This window comes from Ammospiza caudacuta, chromosome 2, assembly GCF_027887145.1.
Source record: "Ammospiza caudacuta isolate bAmmCau1 chromosome 2, bAmmCau1.pri, whole genome shotgun sequence".
Taxonomy (NCBI): domain Eukaryota; kingdom Metazoa; phylum Chordata; class Aves; order Passeriformes; family Passerellidae; genus Ammospiza; species Ammospiza caudacuta.
Window position 1 is genome coordinate 15,170,810 of NC_080594.1, and position 24,706 is coordinate 15,195,515.

The window sequence follows — 24,706 nt, forward strand, 5'->3', positions numbered from 1 at the left end:
AGGCACTGCACTGCCACATCCCAAGTACCACCTTTATCTTTGCCTGAAGGGCAATGTGCCCTAAATGAGAAATCTTTGACTAAGAATTAACCAAGCTCTTTCCTACACTTACTGAAGGTTGAGGTTACAGGTGAGCTCTCTGACACAAACCTTCCCCAAAGCCCAGGTTATCCACTAAAGACGAGAACGTAAGAACATATTTATACAACAAACAGTATAAACCTATTTACAACAAGCATATTTAAACAACGAACAGTCTCTTCCAGCTCTTTAGCATTTCCCCTGGGGTGCAGTTCCGGTCCCAGCCGGCAGGGGCGCCGGCAGGCTCCGTGTGGGCAGGCAGGTGCAGTGATGCCCTGCGCCTGCAGGGGGCGCTGCGGTGCGAGCCTGGAGCACACGCAGTTCATGGCGGCTTGGCCGGGACAAGACGGGATGGGAAAAATATTTGCTTTGCAAACCCCTGGGTGAGATGTAAATTTTAAGGAATTTAGGGATTTTAGAGTAGCTGAGGTTTTAGTTAGAGATGAGCTTTATTAGAGTTAATCAGAATAAATGGGTAGGCCTTGATGAAGTTAAGAATTAGTAGTTAAGTAATAATTGATTGCTTGTCAACATAATGTTTGGTTAGCTGGGTTTACAATGAAGAATAAAGAAACTGATAAATAGCTTTTAGGAACATAAGACAATTGTAGACCTCCTCTGTTCTGAACGCAATTGAAGACGGGAATGGGAATTCTACCAAGGGTTCATTTGTCATATTTGCATTGAAAAAGTAGAAAGGTCAGAATAAGGAAGACATCATTTACTTCCTCATTTTGGGACTCCTCCCCATGAAAGAGACCACCAACTCATTTCGAGCAACAAACTACGCATACTTAATAGCTTTTGAACTAATTACCATACGAAGTGGGGAATGGGATGTACCAAAGTTATGAATATGCATTTGTATTTTGGGTATTCAATACTTGTATAGATTAAAGGACTCTGTAATCACCTGTAAATCACAGTGTGTATTTGGGAGCTATCCCACACACTGCCCACACTTTCTAACTATAAACTGTTAGAGAGTCTTTGTCTGTCACAGTTGGATATCGATACTATTGGATCAATATCCATATTTTTAATAAATCAGGGGCAGCCGATCAATGGCAGTACCCCAGCAGAACCCTCGGATCTAGCAAGCTGGAATGGCAGGAATGAGCAAAATCTGAGATGTAGCAGAAAGTCGTAGTGGTAGCTGGAATGACAGGGGCGTCCGGGCAGGCAGGGGGTGCGGGGGCTGCAGGGTAGCAGAAAAAACCCAGCAGGGCTGAAGGAACAGCGAGGGGCTGGGCAGGGACAGCCCTGCTCCCAAACACAACAAAGAGAGGCTCTCTTAAGGAAGGGAGGCTGGGGGGAGAAGGGGCTCGGGGTCCTGGGGTTTCCTCTGAGGCACCCCAGCAGATGGTGAAGGATCCCCTGTTTGGTGAGGTAGGGTGTTGTGGGAATTCATAAAATTAGAGTGTTTTGGGAAAGCTGCAGAAGGTCAGAGACCGTAGAACTGTGATTAGAGCTAAGTAGTAGGTCAGTAGAAAAATTATTTTAAAAGTAAAAAAGGACAAATAGAATAATGGTTTGTGTATTAACACTTGTCTAGCAAGCACTGGTCTGCTGCCTGGGATGTGAGCTGATGGCATCTTCCCACTGTCATAACCATGTAATGAGACAGATGCTGGAAAATAAAACAGCTCAAGGCACGTTCCTCAGCAGCAGTCCCATCCCATTTGTGATCTGTACATAGCCCTGGCCGGTGATAGGTGTTAATAAGGTCCCAGTTCAACAGCTGCTCTCATGAGCAGAGCTCCACTCACCATAGAAGAAACCACGCTGGAACAGACTGATCTCATCACTTCCAGGAGGGATCACAAGCCCTTATCTGCTTGCTCAGGTAGCATCAAGTGAGGTGTGAAATAAGATGACAACAGATGCATGGCAGAGCTGATGAAGAGCTGGGAAGTGGACACAAACCAAACTGGCTTGGATAGCAGATGCTGACAGGAAGAAGAGAATGTGCTGAGAGGAAAAGGCAGAAGTCAAGGTAAGAAGAGGATTACTCAGAAGGAAAGGAGAGGTGAAGAAACATCGCTGCCTAGGAGACTTGAGTGGAATAGTGATGGCCAAGACACTGGCATGTGGTAAGCCAAGACCAAGACTGGAAAATCTGGAGCAAGTGGCTCTGTAGGAAGAGCCAGACAGGGGCAGCACCCTCAGAGATACAGAAAGGCAGGAGAGCAGCAGTTTAGAAGGGAAAGGAGTAACTAGTCTGATGGCAAGCACTTTGATATGGCAGAGGAAGCCACATAAGCATGACAATGACTGTCTCAGTCCACAAAACATTTCAGCTCAAGTGGTCAAAAGCAGGTCAGCACTGCATCACAAAAGGGCACAAGGTTTATGCAGAAGAGCATGCAGCAGTACTTCCCCAAGACCCTTTTCACCATAAATTCTACAGACTCAAGACTAGGGTCCCTAACACTTTATGAGTCATCTTGCAATGAACTGTTGGGTTTTGACACTTTATAGGCTCTCAGCATCCAAGACACTGTGGCAGATGGATGAGGAGCTTACATACACATTATGCAACAAAATTTATAACCTTTCAATTACTTGTTTGCTTGAAACCTGAGGCCTACAAGTTTTACTTGACAATCTGAGGTCTTCTCATGAAATACAGCGTGAATGACCATTCTTCATCCATCCACTCCAAGCTATTCATGACTTTGGGAAGTGCTACCAGATCTTCCAGTCATCTTCTTTTCTATACAGGAAAAATCTCATCTTCTGTGTCATTTCTTTTATGGGAGCCATGTTGTACTTCAAGCACTCCCCATCACTCTTAACTCTTCAGCTTCCACTCTGCACTTCTGAAAACAACCACATCTGCACACAGCATTCACAAATACAACAAAGTCCACAGCTGACACAGTGGTGCAGTTATGTTCCATGCCTTGTTCCCCATTCCTTTCCTAATAATCCCTAAGACTGTTGGGTTTTGGTACTAATGAACATACATTTTCACAGAACTGTTAATCCCCAAGGTCTCAATCCTGGGAAGTCTGAAGTTACTCACAGCCGCACCATACATACTAACGTAAGATTATTGCATTTTGGGCTTCTCCAATGAACACTGCCTTTACTACATTAATTTTTGCTTCCATTTTACATCCAGTCACCTCGTATCAAAGACACTTCTGAAATTCCATGTAATTTGCCTTTATTAACTCTACCTTGAATAACTTAGTATCCTCATCAGATGGGTCACTGCACAACTTAGCCTTTTTTTACATATCACACATACTTTGAACATCACTGGCACAGAAACTGATCCCTTGAGATTCTGTTGGTGACCTTTCTCTAGTTTGAGGGTGGACCTTTAATTCCTACCTTTTCTTATCTTTATTTAGCCATATAAGTGTTTTCTCTTCGATTCCATGGTAGATTAAATTCTTTAATAGCTTTTGGTAGTGGACCTTGTTAAATATCTTCTGAAAAATCAAAGGAGGCACACTATCTATTTGTTTAGCTACTCTTTACAACAAAAAAAAAAAAACAACTCTTGCTCAGTTATCATATACTCACTGACAAGTCCAATATTCCTGGATGTTCAGCACACCAAAAAAGTATCCCCTCTCCCAGACAGGCTTACTGAACTGTATTTCCAGAATATTCCCTAGCACCTTTTAGAAACACCCAGTGAGTCCCATCACTGACCATCCCTCTGCAGTTAACTGTATCAAATCTGTTAGCAGCATTCAGTTCAACTCCAAAAGCAGAATGTACTTAGCATGTGAATTTACAGCTACTTTCAGTTAGCTGAGGATTTTTTTAAAGATGCTACACATGCAGACCAATTTCATGACCAAATGGTAAGGTGGATGCTTCCTTTCTGTTCCTCTCCATCCTTCCTTCCTAAGATGCTAAAACAAACAACACACTAATTAACAGGATGCTCCCACAACAAAATTAAGTTCTTTAGGTTGAAGGAAAGCGCAAACAAAAAAGATCAGTCAGGTGTGTAGCATTACAGAGATATTTGGATAAAAACTTCCCGCTCTGTGTGTTTCAAAAACTGGATGTGTACAATGAACAAGGGCATGGAACTTACACAGCAGGTTCATGCACGACTCACAGGCTCTGTGTGTATGAATGCATCCATCCATCAAAACCAAAGGTACATGTTTCATAAAGACCCCTTGGGTACATACACTCACATCCACATTGAGAATGTTTCAAGCATTTTACAATTTGGAGCCCAACTATCAACAGATACTTAGGGTTTTTAAGCTTCTCTCCAGCTTCCAAATACAAATTAAGGATGACACCCCTCTCCCTTATGACATTTATGAAATGAAATCTATGATCTCTGAAGTGTTTGGGTAATATTAGAGAAACTTCTGAGAGGAAAATTAGCTCTGTCTTTGGGCAGGATCTGAGTGGTGAACAGTAACTCGGGTGTGGGAGAGGCTGGACCAGGAAAGAAACACAGAATAGCTCATTCAAGCACCCACAGTGGAACAGGGCAGGCAGACAGAGCAGCCCCACAGTCACAGCCTCCCTGGAACCCTCTGCACAGGAAGGGTCAAACTATGATCAGAGAGGCACCTTAACTTCCCCTTTTTCCCATTTTTTGAGCTCTTTTTAACCTTACTAATAGTCTTTTAGCACTACTTTTTCAGGGTAATTCTTTTTATATAAAGCACTGCAGAAAAAGCAGGAACACCTGCTTTTAATCCCTGATACCTCATGCTGGGCACAGTTACAAGTGACAGAAAACAGTCCAACCAGCTTTAGTCATCATTCAAGAAGGAAAACTGATTTTCCTTCTTAAGCTCCTAAACATAGACTGGTTTACTACAATGTGTAATGGTGCCTATGAAGAAGGCTCACATACTTGTGATCACTTCCTGTGTGCTGTTGCTGAAGTGTGTACACTATTTGTCTTGGTTTCCTTGGTCCATTGTAAAGAGACAAATAAGCACATAGATTTCAATCCTTATAGATAAGAAGTTATTTTACTACTTTAGGAGTAGATCTGCAGAGCTGTGATGTTCGAGATCTCAAGAAGTTTTTGTGTTGTGACCTGTTCTTATTAAAACCTTACTGCAACCAGCAAACAAGTAAAACATATGTACACCCCAAGAATGTGTACAGAAATACACAAATTCAGAATTCTTTCTTCTTCTGGTCTTACTGTACAAAAATTAGATGTTTTACATTAGTCATATATAAAAGTACATTCTGACATTCAGCAGAACATTAGTTTTATCTCTGCACTTCAGAGTTTCTATGCCTTTCAGCTACAATCTGGCTAACCCAACAGCTGAACCAATGTTTGGCTCAAGTGAAGAGGTGGAAGCATCCAGAAACAGAGTTGTGACTGCCTGAGGAAGTTTTTGTGCTGCTGGTGGATGATCTTATTCAGGATTTCTCTGCCAGCTCTCTTCCTCTTTATTGACAAAATCATGGGATTTTGTCCCTGAAACATGTCAAAGGCTGCTTCAAATGGTTTATACAGTCCTGCTTTGAGAAGAAAATACTTGAAATGACAGTTATAAACCATGAGGCAGTAGATCTTCTTGGAATTATAATAAACCAATAAATTTGTTATTGTTTATGTGAGAAACAACTGCTCACTTTTAAAAATTTTAAAGATTTATTAAACCTTCACAAAAAAATATTACAAAAGATTGAATAAGGAAAAATTGTAGCTTTGGGAGCCCTGCCCCCCATGACTACCAGCCTCCTGCTCCCCTACAAAATGAATGCTCTGCCTTTTAAACTTCCCAAAGTTTTATCAGTCAACTCCTTCTCTGCCGTCTATTGGTGGAGAATTTCTCTAAATGCCCTGACTACTGAGGCTCTTACAAGAGGGAGGGGAAAGAGGACTATGGGGGACATATCATCACTATACACCTTAACATACACATAATATCTATCTCTCTAATTGTGAGAGCCAACCATTAAATTGCTCATCTATAACAGTTTATCTGAATGATCAGTGATTCCTCTGCTTCCTGTCAGCTAGTGTTGCCAGAAAAACTAGACATGTTGTAGTTGTGTAGGCTGAAACTAGGGGGATTTTTTTTATTTTAGGAACAGTGTGGTGTGAGGCTTGTCTGCACCACTCACATGGCTGACTGAAGACTGAGGCAAGCTGGAGGTGAAAAGCTAAACTAACAGGGACAGGAAAATTCCGGGACAATTATTTAATGTCTTTCTGTTATTTAGGCACTGCATGGAAAAGCCAGTGGAAAGTGTTTCCAGCTACTCAGAGGAGAATTTGTATTGCCAATGCAATACAAACAGGTGCAATGTGAGTTCAGAGGGGGTAAAACCAGCAAGTTTTGCCATGTACAGAAATACACAGGCACTTCACATTCTTGTGTGAAAAAATTCCACCATTAAAACAGCAAGTAATTTTAGAAGAACTACCACTAGGAGAACTGCCAATTACATATATCTCTATTTAAATTATTCATTCCAGGCATAACCTTGGTGTTTTCTTTGATATAATTGGCTAGGCATGCATATCAAAACTTGAGTGTACCTTTTCTTCTGACATCAGGTTGAAGGTTAGGAGTTTTCCCTTTTTTTTTTCCCTTTCTCTCAAGCAGTTTTGTCCCATTTGTTGCCTAAGAGACTATAAAGACCTTAAGAGGCAAAAGACGTGGTAGGGAAGGGGAGGAGGGGGAAGAGTGCAGCTGGCCTCTCAGCTGGAAGAGGTTTTCTCTTCAGAAGGGTAGACGTTATAGATAACTGGCTCTCACAATTAGAACATAACTATTGTGTGAATATTAAGAGAAGCTTTAGTGATGTACAGTTATGTTACTGTAGTTTAGATGCCCTCTGCTCTCCCCACAGTTCCCTTCTCCCTGTATTGCTGCCGTCACACAGCCGGGGCTGTCCAGGACAGGTACAAAGAAGCTGCACAGGTGTCCCTGGCATGGGGCAGTGGGGAATGGAAAAGCTCAGGGGTTGCTCAGGGGGTGCAGCATGGCAACACCTGACCTCCAATGGAGTCACAAGAGAGCAATCTCCACTGATAAATGGCAAAGAAGAGCTGAGTGACAGACTTTGGGAGGGCTGGGCTGGCTGATGCAGCCCCCAGGAGTATGAAAGGCTGAGCATCCATCTTGAAGAGGAACTGGCCATGTGGTATCCATGAGGGGCAGTTCCCAGCGCTGCAGCTTTTTCCTTAGGTAGTCCTTTGTTGTATTTTTGTTAAGGTTTAATAAACCTTTTTAAATTTTCAAAGTGAGCAGTTGTTTCTCACATAGAGATAACACAAGATTTTGGCTGGGGGTCAGGTACTGGGCTCAAGCTCCTTGCTGTCTCTCTCTCAGGATCAGAGGGAACAGTCAAGTTGCTGCTACCATGGGGAGAATTCGCTGCCACCGACCAGTCCAATCCTTTTGTGCTTCTTCCTTACCGTGGGTGAGCCTTTACTTGTAAGAGTGACTATTGAACTGGGACCTTTTTGGCACCCTTTTTCTCATGGGAAAGGCCCCTCATCATCTGCTCAGGTACCTCAGGGGAAAAACCGGGACCCCAAACTCCTTCCCCTTCCCAGAAGGCATCTCCCGGCTGCTTGCAGATACTCAGCTGCAGCTGTCCAGCCCCACTGTTTTCTGCTGCTGCCTCAAGCTTTTTTGCAACACTTGACCTCAACATCAGGTGCCCAAAAGGATACGCCAGGGCTCCTGACAGGGCTGAGAGTTTCTGCTGCATTTTGTTTGTCACCCAGTGTGTGCCCACCTCTGCCATTCCAGCTCCGAGGTTCCTGCTCCAGCCCATTTTGCCATCCAGAAGTGCACAGGTAATGGCTTCCTGTGAGTTTGTACAGGAATCCCCTTTCCTCTCTCTCCTGCCAGCCCGCCCGCCATTACCACAGGGAGGAATGGCCGAGCCCGCCCCACAGCGCCCCCTGCAGGTGCGGGGGAATCACCGCACCTGCCCTGCCGGGAGCCAGCAGCGCCCCTGCTGGCCATGACCGGAACTGCACCGCATGGGTAAAGCGCTCAACGGCCGAGAGACGGCTGGTACTGATTATCTGCGTTTTGTTTGTGGTTGCTGCTGTTTGTTTGCCTTGTTATACAGATCTATATATACACATCTATAGATCTATATATAAGAGCTATAGATCTATTTATAAGAAAAGAACTGCTATTCCTTTTCCAATATCTTTGTCTGAAAGCCCTGTAACTTCAAAGTTGTAATAATTTTGAGGGAAGTGGTTCATATTCAAAGGGAGGTTCCTGCCCTCATTGGCAGACACCTATCTTTCAAACCAAGACACTAACAAGATGACAACTTCACAAACTGCTAGAGTAATAAAGCCCTGAAAAGTTACAAAATATTTTCAAATACTTTTTTTTTTAAAAACCAGGCACAGAAGCCAGCTTTTCACTACATAACCAAGCAGCAAAATGCACTTTTCATATAACCTAATGTGCTGGGATGACTTGATGATGCTCATATCCCCATTCACCTGTTTAGTCCACAAATAAGTTTTGCACCTTTAAGATTGGTTCTGAGAGTGAAGAGGGGAGGGGGAAGAAGCGTGCACAGCTTGTTTTCAGAAATTGCACTCACTCCTCCACATCCTGCTCCTGGACTGTGTTGTCTGTGGACACACAGCAGGACAGAGCTCTCCTTTACCCTTAAGTTTTTAGCTAAGTGAGGCAGAGAAGTTCCCTGGACCGTGGTTTTTATTTTTATTTGGACCTGTTTAAACCTGCTCTGCACTGAACACCAGCAGAGCACCAGCAGCTCACACCTGTGGCCCACTGGGCTGGGCCTGGGCTGCAGCATTTCCAGCACCAGAGGGACTGATCAGAGACTGAGTGAGCTGAGCTGCAACCCACAAAAGGGACTTTCTGAGTCTGTCATCTCTTTTGGAGTGGCAAAAAGTTTTTTTGTTTAATATTGTTAATTTTTTTTGTGCTGGTGAATGCTTTGCCTGTTAAATAAACAGTTTTATTCCACTTTTCTCCAAGAAAATATTTTCCCAAACTGGTTGGGAGAGGGGCCGCTTGAATCTGTTTTCTATAGGAACCTCTTCAGAGGTTCTCTCCCAAATTTGCCCCAAACCAGGACACCTAATCTACTTGTTTATGAACAAATGACTGCAAGTAATCACATTCTGATTGACAGAGGCTGTATACATAACACATCTGGATCTTTCCAACACTGTGAATGCAGCGTTTAGCAGCATACATTAATGGGATAATGAGGCAGAGCCACTCCTGATCATGCACTTTACACAGCACAGTTAATCTGTAATTCCCCCATTTCACACCTTGCTATATCCTGTATGCCATGCCCACATAATGATCCACAAACACCCACGTAACTGAGCTTCTCATCTCTATCCAGGGTTCAGGATGTATTCCGCCAACACAAAATGAAATGTCATCTATTCAGAAACTCATAGCCACACATTTATCCAAGTATTAAAAGATTTAAATCTCTGGGATAAGGATGCCTACTCCCACAGTCAGCAAGGAACATGGAGTGAACCACTTCATTTCACGGCCACACTGCACAAATTCACCAACTGCTTTTCCTTGGCAAGCAGTGAAGAGAGGAGAAAGTGCAAACTAGAAATGGTTACTGCTGACACTGCCCCAACAGTGGCAGAAATCCTGCCCTCCTGCTGTGACCACCAGCAGAGCTCCCACCAACACTTATATGGCCAGGATGGCAGCCATGGTATTTTCCCAAAAACAGTTTCTGTAAAGCAAAGAAGAAATCACTGGTTTCTCGACACTGTCTGCAGCAACCCTGCAAGCTGTGCCACACAGTGAGTGGTGCAGGCACTAGGGTGGCACACACACCTGACACCAGGAGAAGGGAATTCTGCAGATCTTCACTCTTCCACCAGCACATCCCACAGCTCCTTATCTTTACTATGTACCCAAACACATTTGTGGCTCTATGCCAATCACCACAGTCCTCATGTAATTTAACTCTTTAAGATTAGATCAAATTAGAACATTTTTAGGGAATATTTTTGTGGTCAACGCAAAGACACGTGGCTGACTCAAATAAGGGGCTTTCATTTTGTCTTGTTTAAAACACTGTTGTTATGCTTTAGTTGCATTCTCTTAAGAAAATATGAAGCTGTGTAATCTAGTAAATCTGATGGATGTTACTGAAATACACAGCTACAAAGAACTGCTGTAATTACTGCCCTGCACAAGTCTCAAAGATAAAAAACTCCGGGAGCAGGCAAGGGCTGTAATGAAATGGGCTCTACATATTTGAAAGTCTTGGCTGAAGATTATGATGCAAGCAGACTGTACATCAAAGATGCTCTGGCCTGAAAGCAGCCAGATTTCTGTCTCTTGCTGCTTCTCAACTGTGAAAAATACTGTCAAAATGGAAGAAATTACTGGGCTAGTAAGTATCTTCAGAGCAATGCAAAATTAAACTCAACCCTGCAATCAGCTGCCCACTGACAAACTTGCTGCTGGTATCTTAATTCTGACCAGATGGATTTAACAGTGGTCTAGGGCAGGGGTCTATTTGCAGTAAAATTACAGAGGAATGGGCACAGGCAACGCCCAACTTCTGACAATGTCCACCAACAGCTACCACAGCTGAGGCACACACAGAGCTGACAGGCAAGATGCAACCTTTTAGAAAATTATCTTTTAATACTGAAGAAGTACTAGGAGGGGAGAAAAAAAAATTAAAAGCTCTCTGGACTCCATAGTTCTGTACAAAAACATGATTTAAGAGAAAGTATTCCAAGACAGACATAGGACACAACAAATAGAGGGCTGTTTGATGGAGAAATTGCAGATTATGGCTACTGCCACCATTTTTCCTCCAGAGGAAGTAATTATGTAGCCACCTATTCCCCCAGTAGACTCTTGGGAACATCAGTATCTAAGGTTTACTCTAGTCAGGGTAAAAAAGATCAATGTCAGCATGTGAAAATGGCAACAAACACAATGTGTCAGACACAACTAGATAAGCCTCAATTACAAGGAAATCAGAAAAAATAGCATATGTGGGGATTTTAAAATAAAAATAGAGGGCTAAGGGCTAATGGAAATGAAGTGCTTAAACATCTTTAAAATCTTTGCATCCAAACCCTGCTACCTAAGATAACAACCATACACCTTGCAATGATTTTTCTTTCTAAACTGCAACTCAGGGAAGGCACCTTAAAAGTCCAAGTCCAGTTCCTCACCCCTGCAAGGAACTGCATATAGTCCTGTCCACAAATTTATGAACTTCCTTCCATGTGATTAGACTTCTTACTCCTTAACCAGATGACTGTTGGAGGTCCTATTATGTTTCCAGATACTTCCTTATAATTGCAGACTAAATGTATTCATAGCCAATTTATATTCATTTGCTCTTAAGATGCCATTGTCATTTTGCTTAAATTAGGCTGTAAAACCTCCAGGGCTCTGACCAAATCTACAGAACGATAGAGAGTCCTGAGGCTAAGTCCTAAGCCTTAATTCAGAGCTTTGCTTGTGGTGACATTGAAATAAATAATAAAATTTAGTTTTTATAGTTCCACTAGTCTGATGTTCTTCTGCTATATCTCTAATTAGTGCAAGTGTACTCTCATGGAGTCTGATGAAACATATTGTGATGTGTTCTAGGTGAGACTGCAGCTCTGCCTCATCTCTTAAAAAGTTGCTCATCTGGCTTTAGACATACATTGAGACTACAAGCTGATGTCTCTATCCTGACTATAAAAAAACTAAAGAAAACACAGCAACAAATGGGTAACAAAGCATGTCCCTTTTAGCAGTAAAGCTTGTGGGGGAGCCAACCAACTCAGCTCATGCCTGGAAATAGACAAAGGTCAGCAGGTTCCTTCCCAGAATCAGAATCTGTAATTCCTAGAGGTAGGTTCTTCTCCTCACCAAAAGTCTTGAATTTGGGTTCTCCTGGAGGATTTTTGCTCAGAATAAACTAGTCCTGTAGAGCCTCAGTAGCACCAACAATGATATACTGCAGGTTTAGAAACACTGATTTTACATCTGTGCAAACATCAGATCTAGAAACTTTGCCAAGTAAAAAAATTTCCCTGATATGTAGCACAGATTTTATACACCTGCTGTTTTGGCACTTTTGAGCATTTCTGCTAAATCCTCTTCAGTCCCAGCTTTGCTAAGGGCAGATTGTGCCCTGTGTTTTACCTACTCTACGCAAATGAACAAAATTTCTAGAAACATTGCATATTTTTAAAAAATTTCTTTCATTATTTGTTTCATGGAATAACTGATCTGAGTTGGTTTCCATGCCTTTTAGCTGTCCTGGCTTACTAGAAAAGCAAGTTCCAACTCTGAACTCCAGCACTAATCACAGTTCAAATGGCAGTGGTAAAGCAACATACTTCAATATGGAATAATATCAAGAAAATGTCATGCCTAGAATGTTAATGAAAACAGCAAATCAACAATTCTGTTTTCTAATGCAGATGAAAGTAAAGGTTAGCAAAAAAAAGGGGGCTAAAAATCCCTTTTAATTGATTTAAAGCACCAAGGACACAGGAGAGAACAGCAAGCAACTACTACAAAAATAACACTGAAGGATAAAATGGGGAATGTATAAAGTATCTTTTCTTTTGTTTCAACAAATACAGATTCCTACAGTCTTTCATGGTAAGAGTCCAAGTACTAGATATTCAAAAATTAATGTGAAAAAAGAAGGGTTTAATTAGGGAAGAGCAGGAGTACTTTCTTTCTAGATAATGCAGTTCCAAAGGACTGAACAGCTAGACAAAACTCCCTTCAGAAAACACAACAATACTGAAGTATACAACACATTTATGTAGATTCTCTGTCTTTCTTATGAAGGGATTGAAAACAATAGAGCAGAAAAAACAGACTGAGTCACTCACCCAGACACCTGTAGGGAACCACGATATGTGGGTGACCATTGCACTGCTTCCATCCCCTGTTGCACCAGTTCTGTATTGTAGCTGGCTGGTTGGCTTCCACAACATTGGTGATTTGCAATTCAGGGTACACCTAGCATTAAAATGAGAGAAAAAGACAAATGTTATCCCAAGTATGTACTCTGGGTCACTGTAACACATTTGTAACAACGCAATATTAATCTTCTCTCTCTTCTGCTGTGTAAAATATTTATGTCATGGTGTGCATCTATCTGGAAAGCTGGTGTGTCTGTTCATCAGTAAAAACATGCAGCCAGTTCAGAAAAATTATGGTGGTAACAGCTAATTGTCAAAACTATAACTTGCCCAGTTATATTTGACTAAGTTAAAGATCAGTTAATCATAGGTTAAATACCTCCTCCATGTCTAGGCAAAACTCCATATACACAGCATATTCTCCATACAATTGAACTTAATAGCATGCACGCCTTTATGTTCATCTCAACGATTTTAAAAAACATCATAATTCCTGCCTGCTGCAGTCTGCCTAGTACTAAAATTCTGTTGAAAAAGTTATTCATATTTAGGTCTACATTACCAATTTGTAAATTGCTGAGATCAAAATTCTGTCTGCTTTAATACCACAATACACTCCTACACCCACAACCATCACACCAGCGAACTTGCTGATGAATTTATTGGCTTTTTATCACACTCAGTCCCTTTCTCTCAGCCCCCTTTTCTACTCTAACACAGCCTATAGCCCTCACTTTACATTTTTCAAATTGGCAATCTACCAGCCCTAACATGAAACTCAGAAGGTACTAATTTTCCTTTGCCTTTCCTCAATCAATCCTTATCAATTTCCAGCTGTGTGAGATCTGAGGATTTAAGTGCTCTGAAAAGTACTGTCTACTCATATCTACCAATGGAAAAGAAAAACAGAAATAGGAACAAGTCTGAAGTAACTGGAGATGGTCCAAAAACATCCTGCAGAGAAGTAACATAATTCCAAAAAAAGAAAACTAGGTTAAGTCCAAAACTGGTGCTTGGAAAAGTACTCTAAGAATCTTGACAGCTACACCTCAAGTAAAAAAGATTTGTCTCAATCATGGATCTCCACTGAGGTCATGGCATCTGAGAGGCAGTACCTCCTGGCACTCCCCTGACTGGAGGTTTAAAATATAATGATGGCAAAATGAAGAAAGCAGCTGGAGCTGAAGTCTTGAACTTTAAAAGATGATAACAAATGACAGTACAGCCTTCTCAAATTTGAGATCAGTGGTCTTTAAATGAATGTGGCCTGGTCCATACATCCATACACAAGGGAACAACCAGAAAGCAATCAAAGCATAACTGGAAATAATTTCTTACTTTAATTAAGAGACATGAAGGGGCTGTTACAATTTTAAAGTTGAACTGTATTAACAGCTTAATACACAAAACAAGGGCAGATACAGTAACAATGCCACAGAAATGACTACAGAAAGAAACACTGCCTACTAAACAATGCACTTTATGCTAACAAGCTTGAATATCAATCCTGCCTTCTATTCAAAAATACAATTTATTAATCAGATACTTCTTTCCTTGTGCATATTCTTCATAGAATACTGTCACTGAATGACATACACGTGATCAGGGTCCAAGAAGAAAAGTTTTTATTCTGCATGTTGTTCAGCTTATATAATCTTAACAAAGCATGATCTTAAGTCATTAACTACATCACAATAACTTATTATATGCATTGGTGCAAAGCAATTAGTGTCAATATAATTGGCAATAGTTTTACAGAAATTTAATAAGGCACATATACACATCTACTTAGGCACGTAGTCTAGCTTACAAAAATGTTCATGTATCTTTTCTAATCTGTTTCCATGCTGACGGCCTTGTCTTCTTCCTTGCTATGGATACACTTGAAAATCAGAAACTGTTATTTCTTCTGTTAACTCATCTTTGCTTGCAGGCCAGCTGTCAAGCCCCTCCATAGAACACATCTCTCAGATCTTTGCCAGTTTGAGCAGCACCCTCAGCTCACTCCAACTGATGGCTGAAGAAATACAGAGGCTGAAGGTGCAGCCTGGGATGTTAACCCAGCACACAAGATACAGGGACCTCAAGAAAGCCCACAGGCAGAACTACAAAGTGTGAAAGTTCCCAACACTTTGAAGACTGAACCTTCACTTTCTTTTGTCAGCAGGTGGCCAAGGCTGATGGTCATCATCCACATTACCTACACTGCCCATTTTCACACTGCTTGCAGAAAGTGGCTCCAGAGGAACTTGCTGCTCACCCTGCTCCATCAGTGCTTCAAATACTGAACAGATACAGCAAATTCAAAGGGAAAGCCTTTGCACATGCTCATAATCCCTGTAACAGCACTGCCAAAATGGATTAGCAGGAAAGTTCACACTTTAACTGCTGTGTAAATATTACCCTGCAAGGCTCCATAGCTGTCTCAAGAGCTAACATGCATAATGCAAGAGGAAGATTTGTTCTTCTTTGGGTACTTCCCTTAGCATTGCTATGCTGAACTCTTCCAGTTCACGCCTCTACAAACGTCACACTCATGTGATTAGAACCCCTGGTTAGATAATGCTCGATGCTGTCACAAGCCATGTGCTTGATACATCAGTGTCCACTGACATGTTCTTATCAGGTATCCAGGGTTCAGTGTCACTTGTCATTGGCAGCGGAAATAAATGCCTTAAATGAAGACAGCTAAGAAAACTTCAAAATGGATAGACTGGAATGTTTAAAAAAGGAAATTAAGACCAAAAATATCATTTATTTACCCACATGAATGCGTACATAGCTTTAAAGTGACAGAAGATAAAATTCTGAGCCACAAGAACAAAGATACACTTAGTTGCTTTCCTGAGATGAATTTCTAAAGAGTAAGGGTGCATTATTACTGCAGGGCCTCAATAAAAGAATAATATTAGTTGGAAAAATAAGTTCATATATAATTTTTTATTTTTACTATTACCCAAAACCACCATTTTAACTGCTGGTTAGTAAAGGGGACCAAATGCTAAGTAGTTAGCAGTATTTGTCAAAAGCGCACAAGGACAAAGAAATACAAACAAACCTCTTCTTTTGTTACTACATCAATTACCAAACTCCTAATTTCTACTGACAGCTCACACAAAGCACAGTCCACCCTTTAGGAGAGAAAACATGCTTTGAATTTCATTAACAATAGGTTAATGCCAGTTTATGTGCCAAGGAGAGCTCCCCTGACTAGACTTACATAATGTATTTGCTCTGAATTGAAGTGGGACCTACTTAGTGGCACAGAAAAATGAGCCTCATATTAATTTATAGTGTCCCTAATGAGCTCCTTCTACAGTGTCAGTGTAAAGCAGAGCTACAAAGTTGCCAGATAACCAAACTTTCAACATTATTGTAACTGGATGTAGAGAAGTTCCATTAATTCATCTTAAAAGAAACAGTGAAGAAAACAGAGATCAATGTAATCTAGAAAATTTAACTGGCAATCAAGAGTTACAGCTACGTTTTCATTTCCTTCCATTTCCATTAGCAAGTCTCCTTACATGCTAATTGCAGAAAAAAAAAATCTAAAAAGCCACTCAGACTACTCAGAATTTAATATAATCTTACTAAAACTCATGTTTACCACTACCAGCTGTGATGCCACATAGATTTAGGACTAAAATGTAGATGTCCTTAATAAAAGGAGATAAAATGGGCTGAGAAAGCTTTTGGGTTGAGATAGGAAAATATTTACCAATTGCTATCATAGGCAAGAGAGATTCAACTTGGGGAAAATATTTTTAATTCCCAATTAAAGGAATTAAAAAGGGGACATAGTGGGACAAACACTGACCACTTCTCTCTGACCAGTAGGAACAGCATGAAGTTGAGTCAAGGAAGGTTTAGATTGGGTATTGGGAAAAGATTCTTCACCCAGATGGTAGTTGGGCACTGAAACAGGCTATTTCTATTCCTTTCCAAAGTATATATAGAATCTATAAAGTTTCTGCTTCCCAGAATTTTGCATTGATGAGCTGAAGAGCAGCAACAAGCAGACACGCTACATTCATTTCCAACTGTTTGCACATCCATGAAGAGGAAACACAGCATAATTATTTCTGTATGTCCATGCACAGTGTCTCTGCAAGCTTTCCAACCTACAGCTTGGGAAGCAGCAGCAATGAGGAGTCCCAAATTAGCAGCAGCAGGAGTGCTGTCACATGAGTAGCCATGACACAAGCACCATCAACCCTAAAGGAAAAGTCCTGTTCTCAGTCTTGCAGTCTGTGCCCAGAAAATAGACACCTATATGCAGAATAAAGTTACTAAATGTCTCATGTAAAAGATCCTCATTTATTCCTGGTTTTAAAAACTATTCTACATTACAGTAGCTCCATGGCTTCCCCTGTGGCAGCCCCCTGCCCAGGAACCATCACCCCTCTGATCCAGAGTGCTCCCATCACCAGCAGAACACCTTTCCTTCTCTTCCACATCTCTGTGGCTTCAGCTGTGTCCTGTCACATCTGACCAGACTCAGCCACTTGCTCCAGGCTTCCTAAGCCATCAGCCCTTCTACACACAAAAGGAAGGCTACAGGGCTGGCTGAAGCTGGCACCCAAATTTCTCCTGTCACTCTCTGTAACCCAAGCAAAGCCTTCACTTGCTCAAAGAGAATTATGAGTCAAACCCAGCATTAGCAGCACTGGAGCAGTTTAGAAATTCTCTACCATGAGCCAACATGAGAAATAGCAAGGAAATCAAGAAGGAACAAGCTCTGCCCCTGCACCACAAGTTCCAGGCACCTACTGTTGCAGGTTAGTCAGTATAACATCTCAGGTATTTGCACTAATTTCCAGCAGCCACTTGGGAAGAGTGTATGAATACACCCTTTTAACTCCACAGTTTTAAAGAAAAAAGTTTAACAGTAATCAATTCCTAACCTAAAACCCACACCTTAATACTTAGGATAAATAAATAATCCCAGGTTGAACGTCTTCCAAACAAGCCAGGGAATTTTTCAATTATATCCCGAGGACAAATTTCCAGGGACACACTACTTTGTATCATCAGCACATCCTCTTGTATCCATCCATAGCATCATTTCAAGTTTAATAGCTCCAGTCTCACTAGCTATTGGAGTCAATCCTCAGCCTCACCTAGGAGTTTCACATATTACTCTTATAAATACTTCTTTAGGCACATCTCATAAATCACCCTTCTTTCCAACATCTTAGCTGCTTCACTGTTACACAGAGAGTCGCTCTTCAAGAGTTTCCTGCCACAAAACTCACCCAGATTTCAATTCCTTTCACCCCAACTCTTGCCTCTCCAGTCCACTCATCCTGGCATTTTTTCAGTTCTCATTTCCAATCTCTCCGCCCACTCAGACTCCTAAGTTCAACGCAAAGACACAAATGCTGTCCTCTTTTCTTTATTAGCCCTCCTCCTTTTTTTCTCTAGGCATGCAAAGTCAGCAAACATTTCAACACTTCCAACTAGTTTCCTTTTTTACTGATCTTATCCTATGGAAAGGAAAGAAAAGCAAAACTAAACACACAGGTGTGAGTGTATGGGTGAGAGTAAGATGGCAGATGATGAACCCTCTAGGCATTAGCCACAGATCAGGGGGAGATGGGGTCAGACATCAAATGTTGCTGCAATTTTTACTCCTGGTCATGACAACAAGCACTTAGAGCTTTTCCCTGTGAGCAGAGTACATACAACATCCTGATACATCATTCCAACTGCCTTGGGTATATTGAGAGTGCTAGAAACATGAGCTGGTTTTAGTGCAGTGACCAATTGCGTTGGTTCACCTGATGAAACCTCATACAAACATGATCTCTTCTCTTAAAATTCCCTAATGTGCATTCATCTGGAATTTCATGCAAGACTGCCCTTTCCTCTGCAATTCAAGTGCTCAGAAAGGCTGTCAGCCACGAGGCAGTCGGCTCAACCCTAATCCATGCACCGGATTCCATAAACTGAAAACTCTCAGTTGGCTTTCTCTCAACTTTTTTTCTGCACATGAGGAAGGCAGAAACCTATTAAAGCAGAAATAAGGGTGCATGGTCAAACATACCCACCTCACTGCCTTTCAAGAGCTTGATTTTATAGCACAAATATCTGTATGCAGTAAGAAAACCAAACCAAAACTTGAGCCTTGCCAAGAATTTTCTGTTTACCCCATCAGGTTTTCTAAAGCCTCTCTTGTGTAATTGTAGAGGATATCCAGCTTTTCATACTGTAAAACCTCAGAGTAAACAGGGCCAGACTTATAGTCTCTTCTAAGCTGCTTCCCTGTCCACTTTAAGCACAACAAACACTTCTACTTCTCCATAGGCAGAGTATTTTATTCACAGTCAATGAAGTCCACTTCTTCATGTCACCACTAGCCTGTTAACATATTCACACTCCTTGAGATGAAACCTCATCTGCCTCTTACTCTACAGCATCACCAGAAGCAATTAACAGTTTGGGATTTGGGGCGCCGGTTTTTTTTGCATTTTTTTTGCTTCTGTGCTTCCACTTTTGAATTAAATTTCTGCACGAATTAGGTTAAATATTCGAGCAGTGAGAGAGAATAATAGCTAATCAAGCTAACGGTATTTTTATTTCTAAGTAATAGATTACGTGCAAAGGACAAGGGCTATTGTCCTCGAAGAAAGGGGGTGGAAGGGAAAGGGGAAAAGCAGCCAGAAGGAATTTAAAAACAATAATAAAAATCAACAACAATAATAAAAATCTCCTCGTTTAGGCATGATACAATATTTTATCTGCCCACTTCCCTCTCTAAGGGTGTGATAGGTTAATCTGGCTTTCAGCAGGGGTGAAGAAAAAACCAGAGGCTGCTTCTGGAGAAGCTGCTCCTCAAAAAATTCTACTCTGTCCAGCAGAGCCAATCCCTAAAGGCTCTGATGATTGAGATATTGGCTGGCCCAATATAAGCCACGTGACCAGCAGTGAGAGTCATGCGGAACAACTCCCCAGTGCGGAGCCCAGACAGGATCAACTTTTCAGTTCTGCAGAACTCTATAAAATTTTTTCAATTGATAGAACTTGAGAACAAACGAACCTACAGACCCAATTCTCTCCCGAGTCAGAGAAAAGGGAAAAGGTGAAAACACGTGAAGAGAACAACACGGCGACGCTCGAGTGAGGAGATCAACATGGCGACGCTCACATGAGGAGATCAACACGGCGACGCTAAGGTCGGTGCAAAAGACAGAGGGGGAAGAGGAGGTGCTCTGAGCATTGGAGCTGAAATTCTGCTGCAAGCCATGTTGAGGACTATAATACAACAAACTGTTTCCCCGTAATTCAGGAAGTGCATGAGGAAATGCAGAATTCACTTACAGCCCATGAGAAAAAGGCGCTCACACTGGAACGGATGGATGTTACAAAGCGGTGATCTGGTGAGAGGCTTGAACAGAGACAGAGAAGGAATCCTTGCTTCCAGAGACAAAGGAAGAGGACCTTTGCTTTTATACTAGAACAGTTCATCCTTGAGAGACTCTACCCCATGAACAAAATGGCTCACGAGAAAACAGCTGTGGGAAGACTGCTTTGCCCATGGGAGGGACACACACTGCAGCTGGTTCAGGCAGGACTACTACTCATGAAAATTAGAGCTGGAAAACCACACTGGAAAAGTGTTGTCGTCTTATTGCAAAAGTTCCATACCTTCCTGGTGATTTCTCATGGGCAACTCCTCACAGCACTGACTCCTTCTCCACAGCACAGCCAACAAACTCCGACTCTCTCCTCACCCAGCTAACCCACTCTTTCATAGCACTCATCCTCATTAGACACAGCTGTGGCCTGTTAAGGGCAGGCCTGTTCCTAATCTTAGATAATTAGTACAGCTGTAGCTCCTCAAGTGTGAGACTACCTTCTGCACTACCTTTATTTTCTTACATTCTATCCCCCCACAGAAAAGTTCACAGAGAACTGTGTCCCATGGGAAGGACCCCATGGCATAGCAAAAGACACACCTTTCCCTAAATGAAGATTTATTTTTTTTTAAAAGTGACAAACTGACTAAAAACCCCATGGTTTGCCTCCCTCTGCTGAAAGTGAGAAGGAAAAAAGGGTTAGTGGAGGGAAAAGGTGTTCTAAAGGTGTACTTTAGTTTTCATTATTCTCTTTTAATTCCCTTTTTTTTTTTTCCTTTATACCTTTTAAAGTTTTGAGGCTGTTCTGTCCTAAAGTGTTTCTTCCCAATCCTTACCTCAACTCATGAGACCCTCTGATATTTTTCCCCCCCTCAAAAAAGGAATAATTTTTTTATTAAAATAAATGAAAAAAATAGTTTATTCATTCTTCTTTGCTGCTCAACTACAGCAAAGGAGAATGAATAAATAATTTTTTCATAAGCCCACTGGCAATTGGCCAGCATCAAGCCCATGACAAAGGGTTGCCTCAGGCACTGTGGCACCAAATCAAGGAATCATTGAGGACAGTGTAAGCAGCCAGAGAGCCTGGGTCTGGTTTTCTGGATCTCCTGCAGGCTGCCATCCCTCCACCAGCACACACAGTCTGTGGAAGGAAGGTGAGGCACTGTGCTCTCCTGGCAGGAGCTCCTCAATCACATCAGTATAGGGAATGCCAGTGATCCACATAAGACAACTAATACACAAGGAAGGTGCTTAAGCAAAATTATTTTGGTTACTGTACCAGCATCCTGGGGACTGCAATAATGGCTCAGCTCCCTGATGTGGATCTGCAGAAGCAATCCATACTATTATTTTAAAAAAGCAAATATCAGAAGAAAAAAAATAAAAGGAAGAGGGAAATAAACCCCAAAAAAACCCCACAACAAAGAGCTAAACAACATCTGACCTTTTTTTTTGTAGTATTATCATAATTTCATGTTAAGCATGACAAGTTTCAAAAAGGGCTGGCAGGGAAAGAAGCAGATCTTATGCCAGCAGTTTCTGCCCAAGGATGGGGTACCATTCTGAAAACACGAAATAAAGAATGTAACCGCTTTGTGAAAATCACTACATGCACAAAGTTATTATTTCCTTCTCACCAGAATTTCAAAGAAAACATTATTGAAAGTGGGCTATAATACGCATGTTTCAAATCATCAAATTACCTACCTAAATTACTTTCACAAACCTTACTGAAATAAACTTCCCACGTTTCTATAGAACAGAAAAATATGTGGCTGAGTTGTTGGTTATGTTTGTTGAGGAAATTACAGTACAAAATGAATCTAAGCTGTAGCAGAAAATCTGTGAAAATATACCAGAAAAAACCAAATTGCTCTGTTGAGCTATTTTCAAGTTCTATTGCTTACAAAATTACCTACTTGATGCCAAAGTTGACTTCGAGGCCATGCAAAAACTGTCACGAAGAGGCCCATTATGATTTTTCATATTCTAATTAATTTATGTTTTCTTGAGTTAACTGCAGATATAGCCAAAGGGTAATTTATTAATCTAAGAACCTAAATCCATTTGTATGCATGCCCCAAGAGACAAACAAGGCTGTGATTTCCTTTTTCATGAAATCAACTTGAGGCTCTAGTACCAAAAATGTGAAGTGGTATTACAAAGTCATTTTCTGAAACTGTGATTGTACCCCATCATCTAGGACAAAAGAAAACCATGCATGATTTAGTCCAGTAGTGAAAGCCATACAGAAAAAGTTGGGGAAATCTGCCAATTAAAATGGACTACCTGATATTCTAAAATGAAAGTTGATCTCAAAAGAAAAAAAAAAAAGAGGAAAACTAGAAATGGAATGCAAGAATGAAGAACAGAGCTATAGGGAGGGCATCTGCAGAAAACATTCCGAGCAGTAACATTTCCTGATTTCCTGTTTGTGAACTATATTCAGTGTCTTGTATTCCCATGTCCTTCAATCAAGATACCTACAAGTAATTACCTGAGCAGCTGTAAGATGACACTGCATTTTTCTTTCTTTCTAAATCAAACAGCAATGTTTATTCATGATTATTGTTCTTGTGAATGAGATACACATTATACAGACTATAGTTTTTACACTGAGAATATTTAGTGTCAGGAAAAAGATAAAAAATTTCATTTCTAAAGAAATAAAATCAATCCTTCCTTGACAAATATTTAGAAACATGTTTTTCTCCAATTCTTTCTCATAACTTTTTTTTTGTCCAGAATAATAAGAATTGCCTCACCATTGCCTTGCACAGGTAACAATTCAGCCTGAAAATTGCCCATTTTTTCCACTTACAGGTAAGAAACACTGCTGTGGAGCTGGCTACTGAACTTTGTACACATAAGGAAGGAGAAAGGTTCTGACAGAAGCTCTCAACAATCTCCATGTGCATGAAGTTGCCAGTCACCAGGCTGCCCATAGGCATCTTTGCACTTACCAGAAGCAGCTCAGAAGCCTGTAAATCTAAGAACATCCTCTCTTAGTGCGCCATTCCCCAACAAAAAAGAAGCTGAACATTTTCTTGCCAGCTCTCTTCCTCCAGCAGTATGTTCCCACACAGATGGCAAAACATTTTTTGAGACTTGGTACTGCAGGCTCCACTGAAGTCAGTAGAAACCCTGTGATGCCTTAGGATTCAGCTTTTGTATTTTTCAGATCCTGTACTGCTTTAGTGTGTAACTCTAAGACTCCATAGACTATCAGCTACTGTTCTCCCATTTTATTCTGACAAAGCATTTTCTCTCCAGGCCTGAAACTCAAGGATACCTTACAGTCTCAGGCCCCAAAAAATGTAACAACAGTGAATTTGGGGATGGGGTCACAAACTTGGAGTACATTACTTCATTACCCGAAGCTGTAATTGGAGGATTAACCCCTGATATATAAATGGACCAAACTTTTATCTGTATGAAAAACTTGTGAACAGCTTCCATCTTGGGTGTAGCTTCTCAGAGGCTTCTGACTGCCCAAGATGTACCTATTGAAGGCCTTTAATAAATACCCACTTTATTCTCTTTATCTTGTCTAGCCTCTGTTCTAGGTAGCCACTCTAAGGCATCACCTGGCACCAATTACTGTAACAGAAAGATTGAATCCAGCTCCAAGGAAACCTGAAATATGAAAAATTTAATTTGTTTCCTCCTTCCACAAAAGGCCAGTCCCAAAAGGATTAGGATGGCTGCCAAATGGAGAAACCACTTCAAATTGCTCCCAGTGACTCAACTGACCACAGTGATGTCAGTCCCTAGAGAACACTCTTGGGGTGCAACCAAGTCAAATCATATCCCACAAAACTTAAACACCAATATATTTAAGATCTTATTCTCAGAAATAGCATATTAATTTCCAACTGCTCAAAGGCACACTGAGCAAAGGAAACATCAGAATAAACTGAAATCCAAGTAAATTATGAATATTCTGAGTTGTGTTGATCATGAATTTCAAAGGACAGAGTAAGGACTGTAACCCTTCATCTACTTTCCAGTATAAACCATGCAAAGCTGCAACATGCCCATGAACATGTCCCTCTGCACCTTGCCAGCAGATATCCCAGCCTACTCACAGAATCATCAAAATAGCCAGTTCCTCAAAATTCAGAGTGAATTAAAAAATTATGATAATTTATTGCATGTGTCTTTTTTTTACTGGCAAGGCTGGCAAACAACACATTTAAGTTAATATGATCTTCGGCACCCTTTCTCCAACAACAATTAAGTTCACTGAATTGGACTGAAGTAAACATAAATAAATCAAATATGATCATCCAAATCAAGGACTTCTGGACTCAAAGGATTTAGAAATTGCTGAAAAAGCCAAACAAGAAATCTTTAACATTCCATACTGCTTTGGCTCAAGCTGGGAGAGAAATTACTGCTT

At 41.1% G+C, this 24,706-nt stretch overlaps 1 protein-coding gene across 3 annotated transcripts in view; it reads right to left on the minus strand.

Moving 5' to 3' along the window:
* Positions 1 to 24,706, minus strand: part of APP (amyloid beta precursor protein) — a 194,270-nt gene that overhangs the window by 111,994 nt on the left and 57,570 nt on the right. For all 3 annotated transcript variants that reach the window (XM_058800412.1, XM_058800410.1, XM_058800411.1), the window contains exon 3: positions 12,911 to 13,040. In XM_058800412.1, the coding sequence (XP_058656395.1) occupies positions 12,911 to 13,040 (130 nt within the window). The remainder of the gene's footprint in view (positions 1 to 12,910; positions 13,041 to 24,706) is intronic.